This window comes from Camellia sinensis, chromosome 11, assembly GCF_055761805.1.
Source record: "Camellia sinensis isolate YWXY chromosome 11, ASM5576180v1, whole genome shotgun sequence".
Lineage (NCBI taxonomy): Eukaryota > Viridiplantae > Streptophyta > Magnoliopsida > Ericales > Theaceae > Camellia > Camellia sinensis.
The window spans coordinates 111,540,536-111,555,415 of record NC_138971.1 but is presented as its reverse complement, the minus strand read 5'-3'; the positions used below and the strand labels follow the sequence as shown (position 1 = coordinate 111,555,415).

Below are 14,880 nucleotides of genomic sequence, written 5' to 3'. Positions count from 1 at the left end.
TTATCAGCTTCATATGACATCTGTTATCTGTCCTGTTACGTCCCAATTATGGGTCAACTGTACGTCTCATGAGCCATCTGTTATGGATCCTTATGTATACGTCCCATTTATGGGCGAACTGTACGTCTCATGAGCCAACTCTACCATCTCTGTGCACGTGAGTCAACTATATGCCTTTTATGGTCGTCCCTTTATGGGTCAATTGTTTCTGCTAGTGCTAATGAATGTGCCACGTATGATTAACTGCAAGTTCTAATTATGATTACGACTCTAAAACTGTATTTGTTATGTACTTTTTTTCTGAACATAATTACGAATTCATTTTTGACAACTATTGAATTCTGTTTTCTATAACTGTTATGGACAGCATTCATTAAACCTCTTTACTCTATTATTATTCACTGGGCTCCAGCTCACTATTTATATTATGTATGTAGGTGAGCAGGCAAGTGACCAGTCCCGGAGTTGACGGCCTATGTTTCTGTTTTGTCAGCTAACTGTCGTGCCTTCTGAGGAGGTTCCTTTTGAGAGGGTTATGTCAAGGGTTTAGTTGAGCTTGTTTTGTATATCTATACTTGGGCTAAGTACTGTTTGACCCTATCTATGTAATTGAGTGACGTAAGACTAATGTATTTTTGACGTCATAGCTGTATATATATATATATATATAAGTTTGTATTGAAAATTTATGTCCTATGTATGTCTCCACAACTCTATGGACTATGATAATTTTGTATATTTTCTTTTGCAGCCCCTATCTTATGTTATCCTATTCAGAGGCCTTTGGTAATTCTAGGATTACTGGCTGGTTACGACGCTAAACCCATAGGGGTGGGTTTGGGTCATGACAGAGTGGTATCAAAGCACGTGTTATACCACACGCACGAGTCCATATGAGCTATAGGATGTCCTAGGAAAGAATTAGGGACATTCCATCTGCATGTGTGAGTACATAATAATGTTTGTACATGGGAAAATTTCATCCGAACATAAACACATGAAATTGAATTGACTAAACTGAGAATGAATGCTCTAAATATTATGAAAAGGACTATTTACCTATGTTTATTGGCCTTCTATTTCCCTATAGCAAATGGAAAATACAAGAAGTGATGATACAGTAAGGTCTTTAGAGGCCCGAATGAATAGAATGGAACAAATGTTTGCAGCTCTGACTGAGGTAATAACTCAACAACAGAGGCAACAACCTTTACCTCCTCCGCCTCCACGGATACAAGTTGAACCGGACAACAATGATATTATCAATATGACTCAGAAGTTCATGAAAATGAAACCGCCAACCTTTCTTGGTGGTATTGAACCAATAAAGGCTGAAACATGGTTGTTGAAAATGGAAAAATTGTTTGAAGTATTTCCGTGTTCCGAGGTTCAGAAAGTTCTTTTGGCCACCTACACTCTGAAAGACGAAGCTCGGAGATGGTGGTTATTGGTTTGAAACGGTAATGGAAATATGTCATGGGCTTAATTTAATAAAATCTTTTATGACAAGTATTTTCCACAGTGCTTCTGGGATTGAAAGGTTTCAGAATTTCAGGAACTCAAACAGGGCAGAATGTCTGTAGCTGAATATGAGGCAAAGTTTACTGAGTTAGCTATATTTGCTCCTCACATGGTGGACACGGACTATAAGAAAGCCCGCAAATTTGAGAGTGGATTGGATTTAGATATACTAGATCGGGTGGGAGTCCTCAACCTACCTACGTATGTAAATGTATTGGATAGAGCATTGATGGCAGAAGCCATTTTGGCAGCAAAAAGGCAAGCTCCAACCCCAACAACTGAATGGAAAGGCAAAAGATCTAGATTCAGTTTAAGAAGAACCGTTCAATTACCATGAGTAAGAAACAAAATACAGGATCTTCTAGCAGCTCAAGTCAAAGCAGTTGGCCTACGCCTGTTTGTACTCAATGTGGGAGGAGACATAGAGGAGTTTGTCATCGGGTATCGGGTGCTTGTTTCCGGTGTGGCAAGATAGGCCACATGATAAGGAATTGTCCAATCGGGTCAGAAAATGCCAATCGTCCTATGGCAAGTTCGGCAAGATCTGTTTCTGGGTCAAAAACAAATGCTAGAACTAAATATTGGGAAAGAACCTCTGAGACAAGGTCAAGTGTTTGCCTTAATTCCTGGTGACGTACAGACCATCGAAGCTATGGTGTCAGGTATACTCCCTATATGTTCTCAAAATGCATGTGTACTGGTAAATTCTGGTTCTACGCATTCTTTTGTATCGCATTCTTTTTCTCAAAAATTAACTAGACCATTAGAACCTGTGCCATATGTGTTATTTGTATCTACACCGTCTAGGGATTCTATGTATGTGCTTATGTTTATCCGGCGTGTGATATTGTGATTGGTGATATGACATTGTATATTGGTTTGTTACCCTTAAGCATTGATCATTTTGATTGTATTCTGGGTATGGGTTGGTTAACTAAATATTGTGTCACCATTGATTATGCAAGTAAATCCATTGTGTTTAGACTACCTGGTATACCTAACTTTACTTTTATTGGAAATGGGGTAGTTTCTCCACCATACTTGATTTCATTTATGAACGCTAAGACGTTGTTGAGAAAAGGGTGTCGAGGCTATTTGTGTAATGTGTTGACTGTGTCTTCGAATAGTACCAGTGTGGAAACTATTCCAATAGTTTGTGACTTTCCCGATACGTTTCCTAATGACTTGCCTGGGGATTTAATTGACAGAGAAATTGAGTTTACAATTGATATAGTACCTAGAACACAACCGATTTCTAAAACCCCATAGAGAATGTCAACATCTGAACTGAAAGAGTTAAAAGTCCAACTTCAAGAACTATTAGACAAGAAGTTTATTCGCCTGAGCACTTCACCATGGGGTGCTCCAGTGTTATTTGTCAAAAAGAAAGACGGGTCTTTGAGGCTATGTATTGATTACCGTGAGTTGAACAAAGTAACCGTCAAAAACAAGTACCCACTACCCCGAATAGACGACCTGTTTGATCAACTTTAGGGAGCCCAATTGTTTTCTAAAATTGATCTTAGATCCGGGTATCACCAGTAAAGGTTAAGGCAGAAGATATAGAGAAAACTGCATTCAGAACTAGATACGGTCACTATGAATTTTTGGTAATGCCGTTTGGGGTGACTAATGCACCTACTGCCTTCATGGATCTTATGAACGGGGTGTTTAAATCATAACTGGATGAATTTGTTATTGTATTTATTGATGATTTCTTGATTTACTCCAAAGGCAGGAAGATCATTTGAATCACTTGAGAACCGTGTTACGGACTCTGAAAGAAAAGAAACTATATGCAAAATTGTCCAAATGTGAATTCTAGCTCGACAGTGTAGCATTTCTGGGACATGTGATTAACAAGAATGGTGTATCAGTAGACCCACAAAAAATCGAAGCTATTGTCAACTAGCCAAGACCAATCAATGTGACAGAAGTTAGAAGTTTTCTAGGACTTGCTAGTTATTACAGAAGATTTGTGAAAGACTTTTCAAAACTTGATATGCCATTGACCCAATGAACTCAGAAAAATGTCTCGTTTGACTAGAATGATCAAAGAGAGTCTGCCTTTCAAGAGTTGAAAACCAGGTTAGTAACTGCACCAATTTTGACTCTGCCTAATGGTACTGATGGGTTTCAAATTTATAGTGATGCATCCTACAAAGGTTTGGGGTGTGTGTTAATGGAAAATGGAAAAGTGATTGCTTATGCTTCTTGGCAACTATGTCGTCATGAAAAGAACTATCTGACCTATGACCTTGAATTAGCCGCCATAGTTTTTGCTTTAAAAATTTGGCGCCATTATTTGTATGGAGTGACTTGTGAAGTATACATAGATCATAAAAGCTTAAAATACTTCTTTACCCAAAAGGAACTAAACATGAGACAAAGAAGGTGGCTAGAATTGATTAAAGATTATGACCTACAAATTTTGTATCATCCGAGGAGGGTGAATACCGTTGCAGATGCATTGAGCCGAAAATCCAATGGGAATTTTTCGCATTTGCTCACTGGCCAGAAGGAATTTGTCGTGTTTGCTCACTGGTTAGAAGGAATTGTTATATGACCTAGAAAATATTGAAATTGAGATTGTGATGCGTGAACAGGGTGGAATCTTAGCTGCTATTTCCGCTCAGCCTACAATCATTGAAGAAATTAAAGAGAAACAACTGCAATATGAAAAGGATCATGGATGAAATTAACTCAAGACCAAGGCCCGAGTTTGTACTTGAGAGCAATGTGTTGAAATGGTAGGGTTGCCTTTGTGTGCCAGACTATGATGATTTGAGGAAATGCATTCTGACTGAGGCCCACAATTCTAAATTTGCTATACACCCAGAAAATACGAAAATGTATCATGATTTGAAGCAGAATTTCTAGTGGCCGGGAATGAAAAAGGGTGTTGCAGATTTTGCGGCTAGATGCTTACACTGCCAACAAGTTAAAGCTGAACATCAACGACCCGCTTGCTTGTTACAACCGCTTCCAATACCGGAATGGAAATGGGAGCACATTACCATAGATTTCATTGTGGGGTTGCCCCGTTCCTCCCGAGGTATGGATTCTATCTGGGTCATTGTTGACCGTTTAACTAAGTCTGCTCATTTTCAACATGTCAAATCTATTTATAATGCGGACAAGTTAGCTAACATATATATAAATGAAATTGTGAGATTACATGGTGTACCAGTATCTATAGTGTCTGACAAAGATTCTAAGTTTACATTAAGATTTTGGTAGAGTTTACAACAAGCTTTGGGGACTGAATTGCAATTGAGTAGTGCCTACCACCCACAGACAAATGGCCAAAATTAACTAACAAATCAAACTTTGGAAGACATGTTAAGGATGTGTGTCTTACACTTTCATGGAAATTAAGAGACCTATTTACCATTGGCCGAATTTGTGTATAACAGTGGCTATCATTCAAGTATTGGGATGGTTCTTTATGAGGCTTTGTATGGAAGGAAATGTCGTTCTCTCATCTGTTGGGCTGAAGTAGGTGACAGACCATTGTTGGGACCAGAACTTGTGCAAGAAATAACTGAAAATGTGAAATTGATTCGACAGAGGTTGAAAACTGCACAAAGCTGCCAAAAACGCTATGCAAATGTCCGAAGGCGAGATAGAGAATACAAAGTTGGTGATCATGTATTCATCAAAGTGACTCCAATGAAAGGGCAAAAGTGGTTTGGAGTGAAAGATAAGTTGGCATCGAGGTACATCAGACCGCATGAAGTTCTTGAAAAGATCAATTCAATAACATACTGAATAGCCTTGCCTCCGGTCATGCAGCATGTACATAATGTTTTTCACATATCTATGCTTCGAGAGTATTTGAGAGATCCACTACATGTGATTGAGCCGACTCGTATACTTCTAAAAGATGATTATACATACGACGAGAGGCCAATGCAAATTTTGAATCGCCGAATCAAAAGATTAAGAAGCAAGGAAATTTCGTTAGTGAAGGTCGATTGGTAGAATCATGGGGGAACCTATGCAACTTGGGAAACAGAAGAAGACATAATGAAAAGATATCTTGAACTTTTTCCTTTGGACCTGGTATTCTTCCAAAATGAAGGTAATTCGAGTTTGGAGGACCAAACTCTTTAAGGGGGGAAGACTGTAACAACCCTAACCCATGATTAACATTAATTCATGCTTAATTATGACTAATAAATAATTGAAGTGAAATGTTGCATCATATGTTGCCTTGTGAGTGTATATATCTGTTTAACATAGAAAGATCTGTTCATGTTTTCATTTCGGTTTGCAAATTGAAGGCTGTACCAGGATCCGATTCAGAAATTGACTTGATTTATGTGTTAATTGGAACTTTTAGAATTTTATGGTAGGTTCAATTGAAATCCGATTCGGAACAATTAAATTGGATTAGTTTAACGCCCATTTGGTTAGCTTTATTGAACCATCACTAATTAGCCTATATAAGGCCACTACCAAGCCAAGACTCCCTTTTACCCTTTCATTTTTGATCTCAACGTGTGAAAAGAGAGAGAGAGTGAGAGAGTTTGAAGCCAACATTAAAGGTGGAAGAGAATTAAGAAAAAATTGTTGAGAGTGAAGAGGATTTGAGAGTTTGAACTTCATTCCTTGTGAACTCAAGTCCCTAGGTAAGAATTTCATCCTTAAGCCTTGAAATCTAGACTATAATGCATGAACACAAGAGAATTATGTTGATTGATGCAAGAATTGAGTTAGAAATTAAGGGTATTGAGCCATACCATGCATGCATGCATATTTTCTCACATCTTGAGTTTAATTCCCAAGAATTCGCTTATGCATGTCTTGCATTCACCTTTATTTTGGGATATGATCAAGTTTCATGTTGGTTTGTAGCATTTGATCATGTTTTGAGAAGCTTAAGTTCAAAGAAATTCATGTATGTCGTGGTCATGGATCATATATAAATTTGAAGTTGAATTTTTGCACAGTTGGCAAGCTATTTGGCCATGATTTCTTGAAAAGATCCTTAATTCATGATGTATTATGAGTTTCTAAGTGTTCCTCAAGTTTTGGCCCCGAAAAATCAAGTTTTAATGCTTAAAGATTGAGTTTTGAACTTGAAGATCAAATCTGGAAATTCCAGAATTTGCACCTACGCTTGAGCGTAGGAGTTCACACTCGAGCGACCACTCTGAGTGCATGCACTCACGCTCGAGCGACCTGAATCCCGCTCGAGCATGAAATGCATGTTCCCAGAAGTTCATATTTTTCGCAGATTGCTCAAGCGACGAAATTCATGCTCGAACGAAGGTCTGAGTCTCACGCTCGAGCGGGGATCGAGCGTCTGTCAAGCGTGAAAATCAAGCAACCAGTACTTTTGTCAAAAGTTTGCAAACCGCTCGAGCGAAGAAAGTTGTGCTCGAGTAAACTCTCACATTTTTCATGTCCGCTCGAGCGAGGAAAGCCATGCTCGAGCATGGCCCCTGTTTTCAGCAAGTTTTGAAAAATGTTTTTAAGTACATTTTTGCATCCTTATTCCATCCTAGCCATTCCTAGGCCAAGATTAAAACACCATAGTGAGGATAAAGGCTAGAAGCACACTAAGAACAATGAAGTAAGTTATGTACACTCCGAGTGTTTGTTTCAATGTGTGTATTTGTTATGTTATGTAGGTCACGCGCCGCAAGACATCTAAATTGCTTATTCTTTCTGTTTACCTTGGAGCCTCTGTTATCTATGAGTAATAACTTTTTAAAGTTATGTTCAGTTATAAATATTTTCTGAATGACATAAGATAGTCTGTTTTCTGAAATATTATTTTCTGCATGAATGAATGGTTGTCCAATGTTTCTGAAATGTATTCGTCGCATTATTAGCTTCAAATGACATCTGTTATCTGTTTTGTTACGTCCCAATTATGGGTCAACTGTACGTCTCATGAGCCAACTGTTATGGATCCTTATGTATACGTCTCATTTATGAGCCAACTGTACGTCTCATGACCCAACTGTACCGTCTCCATGTACGTGAGTCAACTATATGCCTTTATGGTCGTTCCTTTATGGGTCAACTGTTTCTGCTAGTGCTAATGAATGTGCCACGTATGATTAAATGCAAGTTCTAATTATGATTACGACTCCGAAACTGTATCCGTTATGTACTTTTTTTCTAAACATAATTACGAATTCATTTCTGACAACTATTGAATTCTGTTTTCTATAGCTATTATGGACAGCATTCATTAAACCTCTTTACTCTGTTACTATTCACTGGACTCTAGCTCACTATTTATATCATGTATGTAGGTGAACAGGCCCGAAGTTGACGGCCTATGTTTCTATTTTGTCAGCCAACTACTGTGCCTCCTGAGGAGGTTCCTTTTGAGAGGGTTATGTCAAGGCTTTAGTTGAGCTTGTTTTGTATATCTATACTTGGACTAAGTACCCTTTGACCCTATCTGTGTGGTTCAGTGACGTAAGACTAATGTATTTTTGACGTCACATCTGTATATATATATGTTTGTATTGAAAATTTATGTCCCATATATGTCTACACAGCTCTATGGACTATGTTAATTTTGTATATTTGTTTCCGCAGCCCCTATCTTATGTTATCCTGTTCAGAGGCCTTTGGTAATCCCAGGATTACTGACCGGTTACGACGCTAAACCCATAGGGGCAGATTTAGGTCGTGACACATGGACGAAGAGACGCCACTCATTGCTGAACACTCGGATTCTAAAACCCTAACAAAGAGCCTTCTTGTTGATTCTCTTGGCTCATGATGTTGCTCAGAACTTGGAGAATACTATCAAAACTATGAGTTCTAACTTTGCTGCTTGTCATTTTTGAAGTAATTTTTTTTGTTTTCTTAAGCAAAATTCGATTTGATAAATGTTTTTTTTTCTAGAGTTTAGATGATCATTTTATCCTTTAAACTATCAATTTCATCTATTTAGTGTTGTATTTTCTGGAGTGTTCTATTACATCTATTTGATTTGATTAATGACTGTGATTTTGATTTTGATTTCATGATATTGATTCAATTTGTTCATTTTCATGTTCTTTTTCTTTAATTTAATTTATGAGTAAATTATGCACACCACCTGTTTGCTAATATGCCTCTGAAAATAGAAAATATAAAATCTGTCAGTTTCTGGTTGAATGTGGATCGTCATGTGTTAATTTTAGAACCGTGTTGCGTATAGTCACAATTGAGGCAATGTTTTGGAGGTAGTTTGAATTTCAGGACTACTATGTAGTTCCAAATCCCCCCCCCCCCCCTTCTTTAGGTAAAATTCTTCTTGTTCAAACACATGCATTTCTTTTATGTCCTTTTTGTTACTGAGTTCAACCCTGTTAATAGATAGTTTCATCAGCATTTAAAATGCAAACTCTCATTAAAATAAAAACTATCTTTCAGGTTGGCAGTTATTCACCTCCTAAGCTCAATTTGTGAATAATCAACCTCTGATATGCTTATGGCCTTGTCATGTTCCGTAGTAGCCAAAATTTCTCCGACCTGCCACATTCATTTCTACGAGTGAGGACTTAGTTGATGTTGAAATTTACAAAAAAACAAAGAAAAATAAATGACTAATCACATTTTAAATCTCAAGCTTTATCTAATCTACCATCCATCTGCTGAACAGGGGAATTGTTTGCAAGGGAATGGATACAGATATAATGAAGGACAGAACAATTAATAGGCCAAGGGTGACCATAGCCCCCTCAATTTTTTTTCAAAAATTCCAATACTAGCACTCTATTTCACAAGTGCTCCTTCAATGTATAATTTTATGGGGGCCCAACTGTTTCATGTATTACATAACAGCATCAATTCCATTGATTTGCTTTGTACAACATGTAAATGTAATTTGTTGCAATTATTCAGTTATAGAAACCATTGAGATGTCAATTATATTAACCAATAAAATGCTTTAAAATGGTGGTTAGTAAGATCCTAATTACATAGCTCAAAAACTATATAAAATAATTGAAAATTAATAAGAAATGAGTGTCATAGATTTATTTATTTTCCTCGAATAAAATATTTATTCCATAACATTAATGTAAAAATTGTCTTCTAATAGTAATGTGCCAATAAACTTTTTTGTTCTTGGTGCACTTACCTTGGCAGCCCCTAACCAAAATTTATGGCTCTGCCCCTAGCTATAATATATTCACCAATAGCATGCAAGAAAGCTCACTTGATGTATTTACTTATAGGTCCAACAAGTGTGGACTGGACCCAAGCAACATAACCAGCACCAGCATCATGAGCAGGTGAACAAGTTGCACATATAACTGTCACAAAAGAAATTTTTCTACAAGTACACTATATATCTTCAAAAAAGAAAAAAGCAATGGGGGAAAGAACTTTATACATGTATGCTATATGGCCAACAGTAAGAAATATTGAATTAAAACCTTAGACCCGCTATGTGGAAAGAACTTTATACACATACACTATATGGACAACCGTAAGAAATATTTAATTAAATTAGCCCCATCCCTCTCTTCAAATGCTAGGCATACACTAGTGTTTTGCAACAGCTTTGGCAAGTCGAGAGTGTGACTGTCAGACAGAAAAAAAATATTCAGATGTCAAGTTAATGATATTTGATTTCTCCAATTTGGAATTGCAATGCTTCAAAGAAATAGCTGAACTTGATATGTCCAACAATTGCTAAAACAGTATGTCCTTTCCTAGGAAATTTACTTTTATTAAGGCGGTTAATTTACATGTTTACACAGTTGCAGCCATACTGTCAGCTATTTGGTCTTGTGTGGTTTGAACTATTCAAATACAGAGGAAGTTGCTAAGAAAGAATATTTTATGGTTGAAGTAACACAAGAAGAAGATACAATTGTCATTAGTTCTTAGTGGATTGGTCAAGCATTTGCCAATGTTCTTTAACTTTTACAAAAGAAGTGGGGTTACAAAATCACAATTATTTTCTCTTTAAATGGAAATCTGAGTGAGTTTCAGCACCTTGTTCTAACTGTCTGGTGGAGCACTAATTCAATCTTTTATAAGATTCTACCGCTATTAGTTCTTCTGATGAAACCTTAGAAGTACTAGTCTCCATTGAACAGAATGTTAATGTTATAATATGGTAGGTTCATACACCAAGTTGGGAGCTCAACAGAGTTAAAGGTACTTCCAATGTTGGCCAGATTCTCTACCTTCGGATTGAGCTTGGATAAGCCCTCATCCCTCTTAACCCATTTACAATTTTGTTATGAAAATTTTATTTGAATTTAATAATCATGTTAGGAAAATTAATATTTAATAAAATACTTCTGTAATGTTTGATGATTTTACTAATAAATTTTGATTCAAATCATTTGTAATTTTTTTTAAAAATTTAAATCACTTGCTTGTTTTTCTTTGAGTGTAGGGTACCAATCACTCCTAAAGAAGCTCCGATCTACTCCGATTCATGACAACCTTCCAACTTTGGTGAGTCAAAATTGAATTTTCAGAATATTTTTTATTAATCCCGAACATGCATTTTCCGTTGTCAAATTAAGGTTTTGGTATTTTAAAGAACTAGGAATGGTTTTAGTTGGGTCTTCATACAATGAGGTATTATCAGAAGGTGGAAGAGAAGGTACTAGGGTTACAAGAGGTGTTTTCATATCATTGCGCTATGTAGTAGTTATGGAGACAATTGAGCTGGTTTGTTGGTGGGTATGAGAGTTTGTGTACTTTGTTTGTTGCTCTGTTGCATAAGGAAAGGAGATTGTGAGTGTTTGGATATAAGCCTTGTGCAATGAGCTTTTTCTTGATGTATGAGTTTCAAAATTTCTTCATTTCATTGTCTATTCTACTAGGCAAATGTTTGGCTATATGGACTCATATGTTGCCTTTGCACTGTAATTAATTCATGGAACCGTCTAAAAGTGCTATTGTATGTTAACATGAATTATTACTCTCTTATAAGTATGATACTATGAATTTTCTTTGGTTTGTTGTGCTTATATTAGGTCGCTCTAACAATGAGATTTAGGAGGTTGAAAATGGTTTGAATGAGATTTAACGTGTGATCTTATTTTATTATTAATCACAGGTTTTATTAGATATTAATCACACTTAAAATCTGTGATCTAAATATTTATTATCACATGTTTTGTTAGTTATTAATCACACTTAAAAGATGTGATCCAAATGTTATTAATCACTCTTAATGACCATTACTAACATATTTGGTTCTACCTCAATTTTAATTTTTTCTACCAAAATTTGAGTATTTAATGAAGACCAAATTAGCTTCTGTAATATTATTTATTGGCGTCTCAAAAAGGAATTTCCTTTTCTGCTTCTCATTCCATGATTTTGTTTATTACTTTTGGCAAGAATGAGAATGTTTGGTTAAAAGTTGGTCTAAGAAGGTGGTGCACGTGCACAGTGAGTTTCGTCTTCTTATTGGTGTGTAGCTCTTCTTGAAGGTCACATTTTTGTAGTTTCTCAAATGGACAAGTATATGTTAGTAATGGTTCATGTTATTTAGATGTTGCTCAATGTGACCTTGGATACATAAGGTGCCCCTGCCAATTCATTTGGGAAATCACAAGTTTATGATATCTGTATTTTTTTTGTTATAAAATATTACAGCTTTTATAGCTACTATAACTTGCAATGTAATCTGATGATGGTAATGTGTAGGAACCAATTCTTGTCACTCAACTTGTAAAGGAAACTGCTACTGTTATGCAAGAGTTCACACAGTTAGGGTAAGTGTTTTCTATCAGTTTACATCTCATATTGTTGATCTTTGTGGCTAGAAATCTTGACTATTGTTAACTTGAAATCCACCGAATTGTAACATGTGAGGCGCATTTGCCTAACAGATGGTTCAGACGATGGTTTAGATAATGGTTCAGATGATGAGTATGAGCCTAATAGTAGTAGTGGCGATGATTATGGTGATGGCTAGTTTTTGAGGACTTTAATGAATAGATTTCTATAATCTTTTAATAGTTTTGGATTTTTTTTTTTACAAACTTATAAATGATACAATTTTGGATGGTTTTTAACTTTCTAGATAATTTAGAACTTAAGGATAGTCCTTTTTTATGGCTTTGAACTTACGGTTAATTTTTGGATGTTTGGAATGTATTGACAATTTTTGAATGTTCATAATTTATGGATGTAGTTTATTTATTTATGTTTGCAACATTATTTTTGTGGTTGACTGATATTTTGTGAAGCTTGTTTGTAATGTTCATTAGATTGTACAAAACAAGTCAAAATCGAACCTGCTGAATTAAAAAAAAAAAAAAAGCAAATAATGCACATTCTACGGCAAGCAAATTAGGCCACTATATGACATATTCCACAGCATAGTACAAACGCCGTGGTATGTTCTACTCATCTACGGCAAGCTGAGCAAGTCGTTATATTATATATTCTACGATGTGCAAAAGTAGTCGTAGAAAAAGTAAAAACAACTCGCAAGATCTGTTGTTAAATAGTTTTTAATAGCGTACTATGGCATGCCGTTGAAAGTGAATGAATTTTCATGACCGGTCATAATATGACGTTACGTTGCACATCGTAGAATGGTTTTTACGGCATGCAATGTGCGCCGTAAAAACCCTTTTTTGTTGTAATGCCAGGAGATACAAGAAGAAGAAGCTCTATGGACAGATTTTGTCTATGAAGAAGAAAGCAAAGAGGCTAAGCCATGAAAGGTTATGATAAATCAGGATGAAAAGTCTGCTTCAAAGTCAAAAGAAGCTGAAGGAGGGACATTGGTAAGTACTCAGATGAAAGATCCTTTGGAAGAGGTCAATCTTGGAGAAACATCAGTACAACAACCTACCTACATCAGTGCTTGGCTGGATCCCACAGCCAGCGACTAGTTGTTAGCTCTCCTAAATAAATATAAAGATTGTTTTGCTTGGTCTTATAATGATCTGCCCGGATTGGATAGGTCATTAGTGGAACACAGACTTCTAGTCAAGCCAAATTTTAAACCATACAAGCAAAAACCTAAATGAATGAGTCCTAGGGTGATTTAGAAGGTAAAAGAGGAGATTGCTAGACTCCTCAAGGCAGGCTTTATTAGAACAGCCAAGTATGTTGAGTGGCTGTCCAATATCGTGCCCGTGATCAAGAAAAATGGTAAATTGGGGATATGCATTGATTTTAGAAATCTGAATTTAACAACTCCAAAGGACGAATACCCCATGCCTATAGTGGATTTGCTAGTGGACAATTCAAAAGGGCACAGGGCCTTGTCTATGATGGATAGGCACTCTAGCTACAACTAGATATGCATAGCAAATGAGGATGTTCACAAGACAACTTTCAGGTGTCCTGGAAACATTGGGACCTTCGAATGGGTTAAGATGCCATTTGGTTTAAAGAATGCTGGAGTGACATATCAAAGAGCAATGAACACCATCTTCCATGATCTCATTGGAGAGTACTTGGAGTGTTACATTGATGATATTGTGGTAAAATCTCAGTCTATGGAGGGGCATCTTGTCCACCTAACAGCAGCCTTCAAAAGAATGAGAAAATTCAAGTTAAAACTCAATCCACTCAAATGTGCTTTTGGTGTATCAGTTGGGAACTTCTTAAGGTATATAGTATAGAAGAAGGGAATACAGAGTGATCAGAACAAAGCCAAAGCCATCATTAAGGCCAAACCTCCAACAAGTAAGAAAGACTTGCAAAAATTCCTTAGTCAGATTAATTTTCTTCGAAGATTCATTTCTAACACTACTAGGAAAACTTAAGTTTTTTCTTCTTCGTTAAAGTTAAAAAATGAAGAAGAATTAATTTAGGTGGGTGGAAAAGCATTAAGCTACTTTCGAAGGAATAAAAGCCTATTTGGCCAAACCTCTAGTGTTAATGCCACCAAGGAAGGGCAAGCCTTTGAAGTTATACATTGCTACAGCTGAGAAATCATTAGGAGTCTTTCTGGCTCAGGACAATGAAGAGGGAAAGGAGAAAGCAGTATGTTACCTTAGTAGGTTTTTAAACTCTTGTGAATATAAATACTCAACTGTTGAAAAGCTGCGTTTAGCCTTGTACTTTGCAGCAATAAAATTAAGATATTATCTTTTGCCTACTATTGTCTTGGTAATTCCAACCACAGACTTGGTTAAGCACATGTTATCTAGACCTATTCTAAGAGGAACAATGTGTAAATGGATTTTGGCTTTGTCAAAATTCCATTTGGAATATGTCCCCCAAAAGGCAATAAAATGTCAAGTATTGGCCATTTTCTTAGCTGATCATCCATGTCAAACAGAAAATCAAGAAATAATGAAACTTGATATAGCAGACTTGGAGCCATGGCAGATATGGTTCGGTGGATCAAAGGCTAATGGTCTTGTAGGAATTGGTGCTATGATTAAATCACCACAAGGGTAG

At 36.4% G+C, this 14,880-nt stretch overlaps 1 protein-coding gene across 1 annotated transcript; it reads left to right on the top strand.

Moving 5' to 3' along the window:
• Window positions 1-14,355: 14,355 nt before the first annotated feature.
• LOC145802556 (uncharacterized) lies at window positions 14,356-14,880 on the top strand. Its single transcript, XM_082895283.1, has one exon. It carries the CDS (start codon window positions 14,356-14,358, stop codon window positions 14,878-14,880), a length of 525 nt encoding a protein of 174 aa, XP_082751409.1.

Excerpts from the sequence above, each read along its gene's own strand:
- LOC145802556 (XM_082895283.1), top strand. The coding sequence starts at position 14,356 with ATGCCACCAAGGAAGGGCAAGCCTTTGAAGTTATACATTGCTACAGCT.